We start from the raw sequence: 11,531 nt of genomic DNA on the forward strand, positions 1-11,531 counted from the left end.
GACCGCGGTAGGTCTAGGCACACTTACATGTAACAGGCAGTTTGTATCGAATACACACCTACCTACATACATACAAACCACCTTCCATATTATAGTCATCATGGAAGTGCATAGTAATCATTATCGGAGTAATCGGAGTAAGTTTAGGATTTTTCTTAAGTTTTGTCTTAAGTTTTTTTGTTTTGTTTTTTTTAATTTTTAAAAAAAAAATTGATTTAGCTAAGTCAGAAACTTAAGTTCGTATTCATAAAGTGACTTAGTCAAACACTTAGCTTAGTCGGAGGTTAGGTCGGTCATAAACGTAAGTTCTTGACAGATGTGCGTACGCATCGTTGCTAATGGGAAATACCAGCGAAGGAAAACTTCGGGTGGAACTCTTTAATGCAAGAAAATATAAAGTGACGTCAAGCGGGGATTCCCCTCTGTCATCGTATTGCAGACAACAATACTGTCGCCAAAATGGCAGAAACTGACACGCACAGTGCAAAGAAAAGAAAACCTAACGATTGTTTGCAGTTATCAGAATTTGTGAAGCAAAGGAAGATTGTGATAGCGGGAAAATTCGGGCCAGGTTTGACCTCGGCAAACAAACATGGACTCGGGAGGCGTGGCAGGTGAGTGCATTCAATGTGAATAAGAACTTTGAATTAGTGTTGGCCGGAGAACAATTATTTACTTAATTATTAATTGTTTGTGTTAATATGTACCGAACGTTGTACAAACCTTCAATATCACTCCTTTGTATAGCACTTCACGGGCACCAATTAAATGCATTTGAGAAGTGTTAGTAAAAATATATTTTTTATGAATATTGAAGTATAGATCTATATGATATGTTAATGTTATGTCTCTTCGGATTTTTTGTTTTGGTTAAAAAAATGCATTAACGTGTTGACATGATAAACATTACCACTGCACAGACTTAATACAAGTGAAAATATCATACTGTGATATAGACAAACCCCATCATCCTGGCAGCACTAATTTATAATGTCTTTTTCAGTTTAAAATAATGAACAATATCATTCCATGTAAGATGTTGTTGTTCCATTAATATATCAGACTCTCTTTGTGTAAAGATTGTGATGAAGAGGATAGAGGGTTTTTGTTAAGTCTCTAAAGTCTTCCTAACAAAATATATCCTTTCTTTTTAAAATTATGTTGAGAACGTAAAGATAAATGTGTTCACAGATCCCTGACCATGTGACCATGCTAAGTCATTTGTAAAAACTATAGTCATTTACACTTCACCCGAGTCATTTATTACTTGCTGCTGTAAAAGTAACCTAACAGTAACCTATTAAATGAACGATGATTAAACTGAATTGCTTTATCACTTGTTACCTTTAATTTCTGTCGGTCTTGGTTCAGTGATTTTCAAAAACTTATTTAATTGTTTTTGTTGATGATTCACTGTTATGAAATGTCATAAATATTATAATATGGGGTTGTAAAATGAATGTGAGTTTAGTAGAACAAATCATTTTCAGAGTAGAACTGACAGCCTAAATGCTGCGGTCTCAGGGAAAAGGACCAAAGAAGAAATCGAAAAAAGTGGAAGAATATGCAAAGAAAAGAAGAATTACTAGTACTCAAGAGGGTATCGCCGAATTAGTTCTTCATTACTGTATTCAACGAGATTGCCTTCTTTGGTGAAACGAACGACGCTACGGCAGCCATGTTGTTTACTGACCTACCTCTGCCCAATCTTAAGATTTGAGTCAGAAATCGCCAAAACTTAAGCTTTAGCTGCTTTATGAATATGACTTAAGTAAAATCACAAAACTTAAGTCAGAAAGAGTGAAGAAAGTAGTTTTTTCAAAAACTTAAGTTTTTTTCTGACTTAAGTAGTTTTATGAATATCGCCCCTGATTAATAGTAGTACGTCATCTTATAATTATTCCTTGTGGGGCCACATTAGCGCAATGAAGACTTGCATATAACAGGCACTTTGCATTGAGTACACGCACTCACTATTATCATTGGTATGCGCGGTCAGTGATTGAAAGTAGATATATTGGGGTTGTTCGTTATGTGAGTAAATGGTGTCCTTGACACAGTGATTACATACAAGATCAGAGACACCTTGATGGAAATACAGTTGCACATTGGGTAATATAATCTGGTTGAATTTCCCCGTCAGGTGTTCTAGTAAACAGCTGTAAGTGATCGTTTCTTAATCGGATTGGATGTCACTGTACGAGGCGATGTGTCCTTGACCTTCTGAGTGTTAGTCTGAAACGTTCTGTATCACGTCTGTAACGTTGTCCACTTGGAGAGCTTTATGTGACGACTTCGATATACTAATACAGCCAAGAAACCTTTGCTGTGAACCCACGCAAATTCAGAACATTAGTTAACAAAGATTTTACGTGTATAAAATCAGATGTAACTTAACGAAATTTTTGTTCATAGTTGGACTTGGTGGATTTTCAGCTCGTCCTTATCACCATGTCAGACGTATTGGTTTTCATTTGTGGGCATCATGACGATCACCGCTCTCCCTCGGTCGCCATTTTGAGCAACTAATGCAGTATAACTGTCATATCCGTATTCAGTATGTCTGACTTGTTTTCAACGAGTTATAGTGTATTCAGCTGGAAAATACAAAGCTTTAAGATATCCATTTAAGGTAGATTTATTTTCGTATTCGCAAAGGGCGGTGTCATAGCCTAGTACTGGCTTATAGCGCCCGCGTGGCACGTTCAAAACCCGGGTTCGATTCCCCACATCCCCCGTCTTGCCAGTTGTTAGATTTTCTACGATCCCGTGACGGTCCAGGGGTAGAATAGGCCTTCAGAAACCCATGCTTGCCATAAAAGGTGACCATGCTTGTCGTAAGAGGCGACTAACGGGATCGGGTGGTCAGGCTCGGTGACTTGGTTGACACATGTCATCGGTTCCCAATTGCGCAGATCGATGCTCATGTTGTTGATCACTGGATTGTCTGGTCCAGACTCGATTATTTACAGACCGCTGCCATATAGCTGGAATATTGCTGAGTGCGGAGTAAAACTAAACTCACTCACTCACTTACTAGATTTTCTACGTTCGGTTGTCTCTCTTCCTCTGCTGTATATAGTTTTTATTAACTTCTCCTATAGCACTGTAGCGCCATGGGGGGTATTAGTGCCTGGATGTTTTTTTCACATATTATTACATGCTTAATATATATTTACAGTGAATGAAGTCATATCTGGTGTATCACTGGTACGCTGACATAAACGGGTTAAAACCATATTCAATCACTTTTATTCACAATGTTTACTTATCAAAATGTTTAGCAATTCGTTCAGGACATTGAGGTAATTGTGTCTTGGATCTGACCTGTTCTAGTGGGGCTGGAAAATTGGTCCTAAACACTGCAGTCGCTTCATGGCGGAACAAGTGAGAAAATAGCAATCTTAAAATAATATTCTAAAACTCCGCGTCCCTGGTATCTCTGCAACGCAAGGCAGACATGTGACGGGAACACAAATGGTGCATTGAGGTGGAGTGATTTTCTGACGTAATACTAGCTGGTCCCTGGAAGGGTTCACGGAGATAGTGCCAATACGGAGTTAATGACTGCTCCCTGGCGTAATAACCCTCGACGCCGTAAAACGTTAACGTCGACGTTTACAGCCGCGATGTTAACGAGGGGCGCCATGTTCTGAAGGGGTCGGCAGAAGAGGGCTTGAAATATTGACACAAATGTATATTTCATTAACACAAACGTAGCCTTATAGGCACTGATAATTCTAAATTGGACGGAAAACTACACGTGCACAATGTTTCTCAGGCTCCATACTGCAACTGGGTGTGTAAACATAACCTTTTATAGAGGGAGTCTTTGGGAAAGACTTTATACAACCACTTAAGACGTTGAGTGAATGTTATTTAACATTGTTTTTTTAGCAGATTAAGTCTTATTTGATTGGCGTTTCATCCAATAAACTGGATTCGAACTGAAAGCGTGACGGGCGAACACTTTAATCACAGCCCTAACTAGTTAAGGGGTACGTGACAGTTTGAGGTTGGCGTTTTTCGCCATTCATGTTTGTCACATCACGATTGTGATATTTGAGAGCTGACAAACCAATGACATGAAGAATCTGGAATTCGAGCCGAAATGCACAATGTCGGATGGTGGCGCGCTATAACACTGTATCACACCAATCTGTGTGTATTACGTGGCTAGCACAGATACGCTCCAGCAGGAACTAAACGTGCGTGAAGTGTCTGTTCTTTGTGGGTGCCATGGTCGAACACACCCGTGACCGGGTGTAGAAACCTTGAAGTCAGCTTTGTGTGCAGACTCTTTCAGTGTTGTCTCAACCTGTAGTGTACAGTACATAACCCTGTGCAATACAAAGAACCCACGAATGCGTTGGTATATGATCAGATTGTGGCCACATGAATACGTGCATACACGTATTTGAGGGTACAGCAACGTGCAGTGAACTTGGACAAAGTACTTTGACTATGTGTCCCAGTCCACCCAGCTGTGAATGGGTACCTCGTTAGGATGGGAAAGTCTCACTAACACGGTGCGCCTAGTGACCGCAAAAGATCCCTAATGTGTTGAGATTGAAAAATATGATGTGCATTTGAGACTGGCATCCTATGATCGAGGGAAAAACAAACCGATTTGAGCAGCTGAGCTGAGCTAGGTATTGGCGCTATGCAAATATGATAAAATAAAGCATAAAATATTATTTTCCAAAGTTTTGTTCGCTTTTGTACAATATGAAAAGTTTATGTTTGGTGTGCCCTGTCATGATCTTGCTAGGCTTGTTTTTAGGGCCAGATTCGTTTCCCTACACGGTTACAATGTGTGAAGCCCATGTCTTGTGTTCCCCCATGTCTGGTGTCCCCCATGTCTGGTGTTTCCCTATCTCTGGTGTCCCCCGTGTCTGGTGGCTCCCCCATGTCTGGTGTCCCCCCATGTCTGGTGTTCCCCCATGTCTGGTATTTCCCGATGTCTGGTGCCCCCCATGTCTGGTGTTCCCCTATGTCTGGTGTTCCCCCATGTCTGGTATTCCCCTATGTCTGGTGTCCCCCATGTCTGGTGTTCCCCTATGTCTGGTGTCCCCTATGTCTGATGTATTGAAAGAGTATTGCTAAAGGCGTCGTGTAACACATTCTTACTATGAACTTCGACCTCAGTCTCTGTTACATGAAAATAGTTGTAGGTAACTCTCTTCAAACATCGTATATCAGTTCATTAGATTGAGTGTCGTCGTGTAGCTGGCATTGGTGCTAGAAAAACACAATTTGGCATTAGTAGCCTCTAATAACTCTGTCAAATAATGCTTAAAACATCATTGACTCACATTGACTCAGACACTGGGCGCTGTGGTGAATGGGTACAGTCCTAACATCGATAACGCGATAAATAACGGGCTATGATCGATGTCACATTATCGATAAGCGTGTAAACGTACAGTTCATCATTAATCTATCCGTTCGGTTAATTTATAAAACACCTTTTCTAAACGTTAATGTCCATTCATCTAGGCTGTGTTCGTACATGTATGTCAGACAACAGAAGTTGAAACCCCCTACACCTCCCCCTTTCTCATCCCTGTAACCCGGCAAGACGCTTCGTCCACACTGCACTCAGTCCAAGTAGCTGTTATAATGGGTCCTATGAGAAGAGGATGTACGGACCGGTATGGTCGCGCTCAACGCTTATAGCAGACGCTTTGAAAGTACAATTCCATCAGAGTAATGGTATAACGCCAGAGAACTGTACCGCGTTGAATTCTAGACACAAATATTATCATTGTTATTATTAACGTGAGACGTGGCGAACGTGTTACACAAACGTGTTGGTCATCATGTCCAGTAATAAAAGGCCGGATATATAATACGTCATTGTTTTGGTGAAAACATCCCGACTGTTTCCGGAAACATAAGTTGCATTATTCTGACTTTGAGAAGTTCAACAAATACGAAATTCATTTTCCGAAGAAATAGTGGGAATGAAAACGCACAATCAAGAGGAATATATAATTTATGTTTACGTTGCTTGTTCTTGTTGTTTCTGTCTTTTTCATAAACGCCACTTGTATACTTTCTTTTACACGTCAGTTTAGATAGCGAGGGGTGGAAATTCCTTCTAGTATATTTAATTGTGAAAAATCCTTCCACATGCAGTAATTAGAAAGAAGTGTGAACAGAAAGAAAATATAATAGACTATGCATGATATACATTAGGAAAGTCGTTTGTAGCAGTTGGTTGCAATGATCTGATGTGGAGGCCCATGTAAAACATATCACGTGACAGGGCCGGGTAACAGTGAGTCACAGACCGACTGAAACAGTCCACGATGATAATAATGGCATGCAACATGTACTAGCAGCTGCATAGTACGAGGTGTCCCCTGCAGTATGCGCTGCATGTGTTTCGTGAGTGAGTGAGTTTAGTTTTACACCGCACTCAGCAATATTCCAGCTAAATGTAGCTAATCGAGTCTGAACCAGACAATCCAGTGATCAACAGCATGAGAATCGATCTGCGCAATTGGGATACGATGACTGGTCAACCAAGTTAGCGAGCCGTACCACCCGATCCCTTTATTCGCCTCTTATGATAAACATGGCTTAATTAAGATCAGTTCTAACTGGATCTTCACGGGTATACTTTGACTAAAAATGTTATTCTGAAATAAAAATATTTTACAGAAAAAATGCTCATAGGAAAACACAATATAATTTCATGGAAAGGAATCATGGGACTTTCTTCAGGGTACCGGATATACTGGAAGAGATATTCCAGTAGGTACAATAAAAGTTAGTCAGAATAGGCAGTCCACATCACGGACATTGATGAAGGGAGATGAGGTGAAAACGTCCTACTTAATAATATGTTGCTCATATGACGACATGCATGCAAGTGTATGTGTGGCAGCATGTACCGACGAGCCTGACCACACGATCCCGTTCATAGCCTCTTGTAAACTACAAGCATGGGTTGTTGAAGATCAGTTCTAACCCGGATCTTCATGCGTCGACGTAGTCCAGAAGTCATTGTTTAGAATGGAGGCCATATTTATAAAATACTAACTCACTCTACGTCTCTCGTGAGACAATGTCTGTTGCAGTGCAATAACTGAGATCGGATGACGTCACAGATGTCAGTATTACCCTGACGCGTTATTCCAGCAGATATAGTAAAGATGTTGTTCTGCTCTACGCTCTTGGTGGTGTTCATGTTGAAACTGCAGCATTTCTCTCTGCTGGGGGTGGTGGTGAAGTCTGGTGCATCCGTTAGTCACACCGAAATCCGGGTTTTGTTTCTCACATGGGTACAATTTCTGGTGACTCCAACACCCCAACCTAAAAGCGGTGAAAACCCTGACACCTCACCTCACCTCACCTCACCCCCACCTCACCTCACCCCCACCTCACCTCACCTCACCTCACCTCACCTCACCTCACCTCACCTCACCTACGAGGTCATTATACGATGATGTATTGGTCGTATTGGCCACTGCCGGTTCACCCATAACAACCTGCTTCAAGCCGTTGGAGATGGACCATGTGTGTCTCTTGCGATGTAACCAACATCAGGCATATTCTACTGAACTGTGTGGACATTTCAAATGCAAGGCATTCACATTATCAAGCTGTAAATCTAAAACATAATTACACGCGTGTATGCTTACAGACTTGGTCTGCTCTCAATATGGCAGAAGTACTGCCAGTGTGACGTAAACATTTACGTCACAATCACCTCAATAACCTAGCTCACGTCACATCACCTCACCTCGATCACTTCATCTCTTCACAACTCGACCACCGCACCTCGCCTCCGTCACCACCCCACATCACAACTCGACCAGCATACCTCACCTCCAGCACCCCACCTTCACCATCTCACCTCACCTCAGCACCTCACCTCATCTCCCCCACTTCACCTCATCACAACTCGACCACCATACCTCACCTCCAGCACCTCACCTCATCTCCACCACTTCATCTAAGCACACCTCGACCAGCATACCTCACCTCCAGCACCTCACCTCATCTCCCCCACTTCACCTCATCACAACACGACCATCATACCTCACCTCCAGCACCTCACCTCATCTCCACCACTTCATCTCAGCACAACTCGACCATAAAACCTCACCTCCAGCACCTCACCTCATCACAACTCGACCAGCATACCTCACCTCCAGCACCTCACCTTCACCATCTCACCTCACACCCACCACCTCACCTCCCTCCATTACTTCACATCATTACACCGCGACCAGCATATCTCACATCCAGCACCTCACCCCCACCACCTAACCTCCCTCCATCACCCCACCTCATCACAACTCGACCAGCATACCTCACATCCAACACCTCACCTCCACCATCTCACCTCACCTTCACCACTTCGCCTCATCACAACACGACCACTTCACCTCCCTCCATCACTTCATCTCAGCACAACTCGACCACCATACCTCACCTCCCCAGCACCTCCCCTCATCACAACTCGACCAGCATACCTCACCTCCAGCACCTCACCTCACCTCCACCACTTCATCTCATCACAACTCGACCAGTATACCTCACCTCCAGCACCTCACCTCACCTCCCTCCACCACTTCATCTCATCACAACTCGACCAGCATACCTCACCTCCAGCACCTCACCTCACCTCCACCACTTCATCTCATCACAACTCGACCACCATACCTCACCTCCAGCACCTCACCTCACCTCACCTCCACCACTTCATCTCATCACAACTCGACCAGCATACCTCACCTCCAGCACCTCACCTCACCTCCACCACTTCACCTCATCACAACTCGACCACCATACCTCACCTCCAGCACCTCACCTCACCTCCCTCCACCACTTCATCTCATCACAACTCGACCACCATACCTCACCTCCAGCACCTCACCTCACCTCCACCACTTCATCTCATCACAACTCGACCAGCATACCTCACCTCCAGCACCTCACCTCACCTCCACCACTTCACCTCATCACAACTCGACCACCATACCTCACCTCCAGCACCTCACCTCACCTCCCTCCACCACTTCATCTCATCACAACTCGACCACCATACCTCACCTCCAGCACCTCACCTCACCTCCACCACTTCATCTCATCACAACTCGACCAGCACACCTCACCTCCAGCACCTCACCTCATCTCCCCCACTTCACCTCATCACAACTCGACCAGCATACCTCACCTCCAGCACCTCACCTCATCTCCACCACTTCATCTCATCACAACTCGACCATCATACCTCACCTCAGCACCTCACCTCATCTCCACCACTTCATCTCATCACAACTCGACCAGCATACCTCACCTCCAGCACCTCACCTCACCTCCACCACTTCATCTCAGCACAACTCGACCATCATACCTCACCTCCAGCACCCCACCTCATCTCCCCCACTTCATCTCAGCACAACTCGACCAGCATACCTCACCTCCAGCACCTCACCACATCTCCCCCACTTCACCTCATCACAACTCGACCAGCATACCTCACCTCCAGCACCTCACCTCATCTCCCCCACTTCACCTCATCACAACTCGACCATCATACCTCACCTCCAGTACCTCACCTCATCTCCACCTTTTCATCTCAGCACAACTCGACCAGCATACCTCACCTCCAGCGCCTCCCCTCATCACAACTCGATCAGCATACCTCACCTCCAGCACCTCACCTCAACCATCTCACCTCACCCCCACCACCTCACCTCCCTCCATTACTTCACCTCATCACAACGCGACCAGCATATCTCACATCCAGCACCTCACCCCCACCACCTCACCTCCTTCCATCACCCCACCTCATCACAACTCGACCAGCATACCTCACATCCAATACCTCACCTCCACCATCTCACCTCACCTCCACCACTTCACCTCATCACAACACGACCACTTCACCTCCCTCCCCAGCACCTCCCCTCATCACAACTCGACCAGCATACCTCACCTCCAGCACCTCACCTCCACCACTTCATCTCATCACAACTCGACCAGCATACCTCACCTCCAGCACCTCATCTCACCTCATCTCCACCACTTCATCTCATCACAACTCGACCAGCATACCTCACCTCCAGCACCTCACCTCACCTCCACCACTTCACCTCATCACAACTCGACCAGCATACCTCACCTCCAGCACCTCACCTCACCTCCCTCCACCACTTCATCTCATCACAACTCGACCAGCATACCTCACCTCCAGCACCTACCTCACCTCCACCACTTCATCTCATCACAACTCGACCAGCATACCTCACCTCCAGCACCTCACCTCATCTCCCCCACTTCACCTCATCACAACTCGACCAGCATACCTCACCTCCAGCACCTCACCTCACCTCCACCACTTCATCTCATCACAACTCGACCAGCATACCTCGCCTCCAGCACCTCACCTCACCTCACCTCCACCACTTCATCTCATCACAACTCGACCAGCATACCTCACCTCCAGCACCTCACCTCACCTCACCTCCACCACTTCATCTCATCACAACTCGACCACCATACCTCACCTCCAGCACCTCACCTCATCATAACTCGCGATCGACCAGCATACCTCACCTCCAGCACCTCACCTCACCTCACCTCAACCACCTCACCTCATTACAACTCCACCACCACAACACATCTCATCTCCACCACCTCATCTCACCTGTCCGGTCATTGTACTGACGGCACTAATGTGTATACCCCGGCAACAAAAGTCGGACGTAATCATCCTCCAGGAGATCCGCCCATTGTTTCTTATGCCCTCTCCCGTAATACTCCGCCACATAAACATTAACACCGTGTACTGCTATAAGCTCTAAGCTCACGGCGTCGGAGCTACGTCAGTTTATTTGACAAAGGTCGTGGCGAATTTGGCCCGGTGCTACTAGCTGACAAGAATACATTCATTACTCCGAATTATTGCGTGTGAGTGGAGCACCCATCAGTCAACTCACTCGTAACCATGTCGACCTAATCTCCACTATATTCACGCAATCAGTCAAGTGTCTGTTATTGATAATCAATGAGGACAGAAGAGAAAATCCTGGTAATCCCTTCGCAGTAAACAGCCCCGTAAGGTCCCGAACAGAATCACACTACCGTGTCACACATAGACAGTAGATTAAGGGGTAGATCGGTTAGTTAATTACATGCTAGAAGTGATTACCTTCTGCCCAGTGTACACACGTCATCAATGCCTCTGACGAGGACCTTCTGTTCTCTGTGCTGGTGTACTTATGTCATCAATGTCTGTGACGAGGACCTTCTGTTCTCTATCCCAGTATACTCGCGCCATCAGTATCAGTGAAGAGGACCCTCTGTTCCCTGTCAGAGTGAACTAATATTATCAGTATCAATGAAGAGGACCAGCTGTTTCCTGTCCTAGTGTACTCACATTATCAATATCAGTGAAGAGGACCTTCTGTTTCCTGTCCCAGTGTACTCACATTATCAATATCAGTGAAGAGGACCTTCTGTTTCCTGTCCCAGTGTACTCACATTATCAATATCAGTGAAGAGCACCA

At 45.0% G+C, this 11,531-nt stretch overlaps 1 protein-coding gene across 1 annotated transcript; it reads left to right on the forward strand.

Annotated features, from left to right (window-relative positions):
- Window positions 1-459: 459 nt before the first annotated feature.
- On the forward strand, window positions 460-10,553 carry LOC137259520 (mucin-2-like). The gene is made up of 2 exons (XM_067797157.1): window positions 460-614; window positions 8,126-10,553. The coding sequence occupies exons 1-2, from the start codon at window positions 460-462 to the stop codon at window positions 10,551-10,553; spliced, it is 2,583 nt and encodes an 860-aa protein (XP_067653258.1).
- The last annotated feature ends 978 nt before the right edge of the window (window positions 10,554-11,531 follow it).

Source organism: Haliotis asinina, chromosome 13, assembly GCF_037392515.1.
Source record: "Haliotis asinina isolate JCU_RB_2024 chromosome 13, JCU_Hal_asi_v2, whole genome shotgun sequence".
Taxonomy (NCBI): Eukaryota; Metazoa; Mollusca; class Gastropoda; order Lepetellida; family Haliotidae; genus Haliotis; species Haliotis asinina.

Coding starts and splice junctions, on each gene's coding strand:
- LOC137259520 (XM_067797157.1), top strand. CDS start 460: ATGGCAGAAACTGACACGCACAGTGCAAAGAAAAGAAAACCTAACGAT. Junction 615..8,125: donor GGACTCGGGAGGCGTGGCAG/GTGAGTGCATTC, acceptor CCTCACCTCCAG/CACCTCACCTCATCACAACT.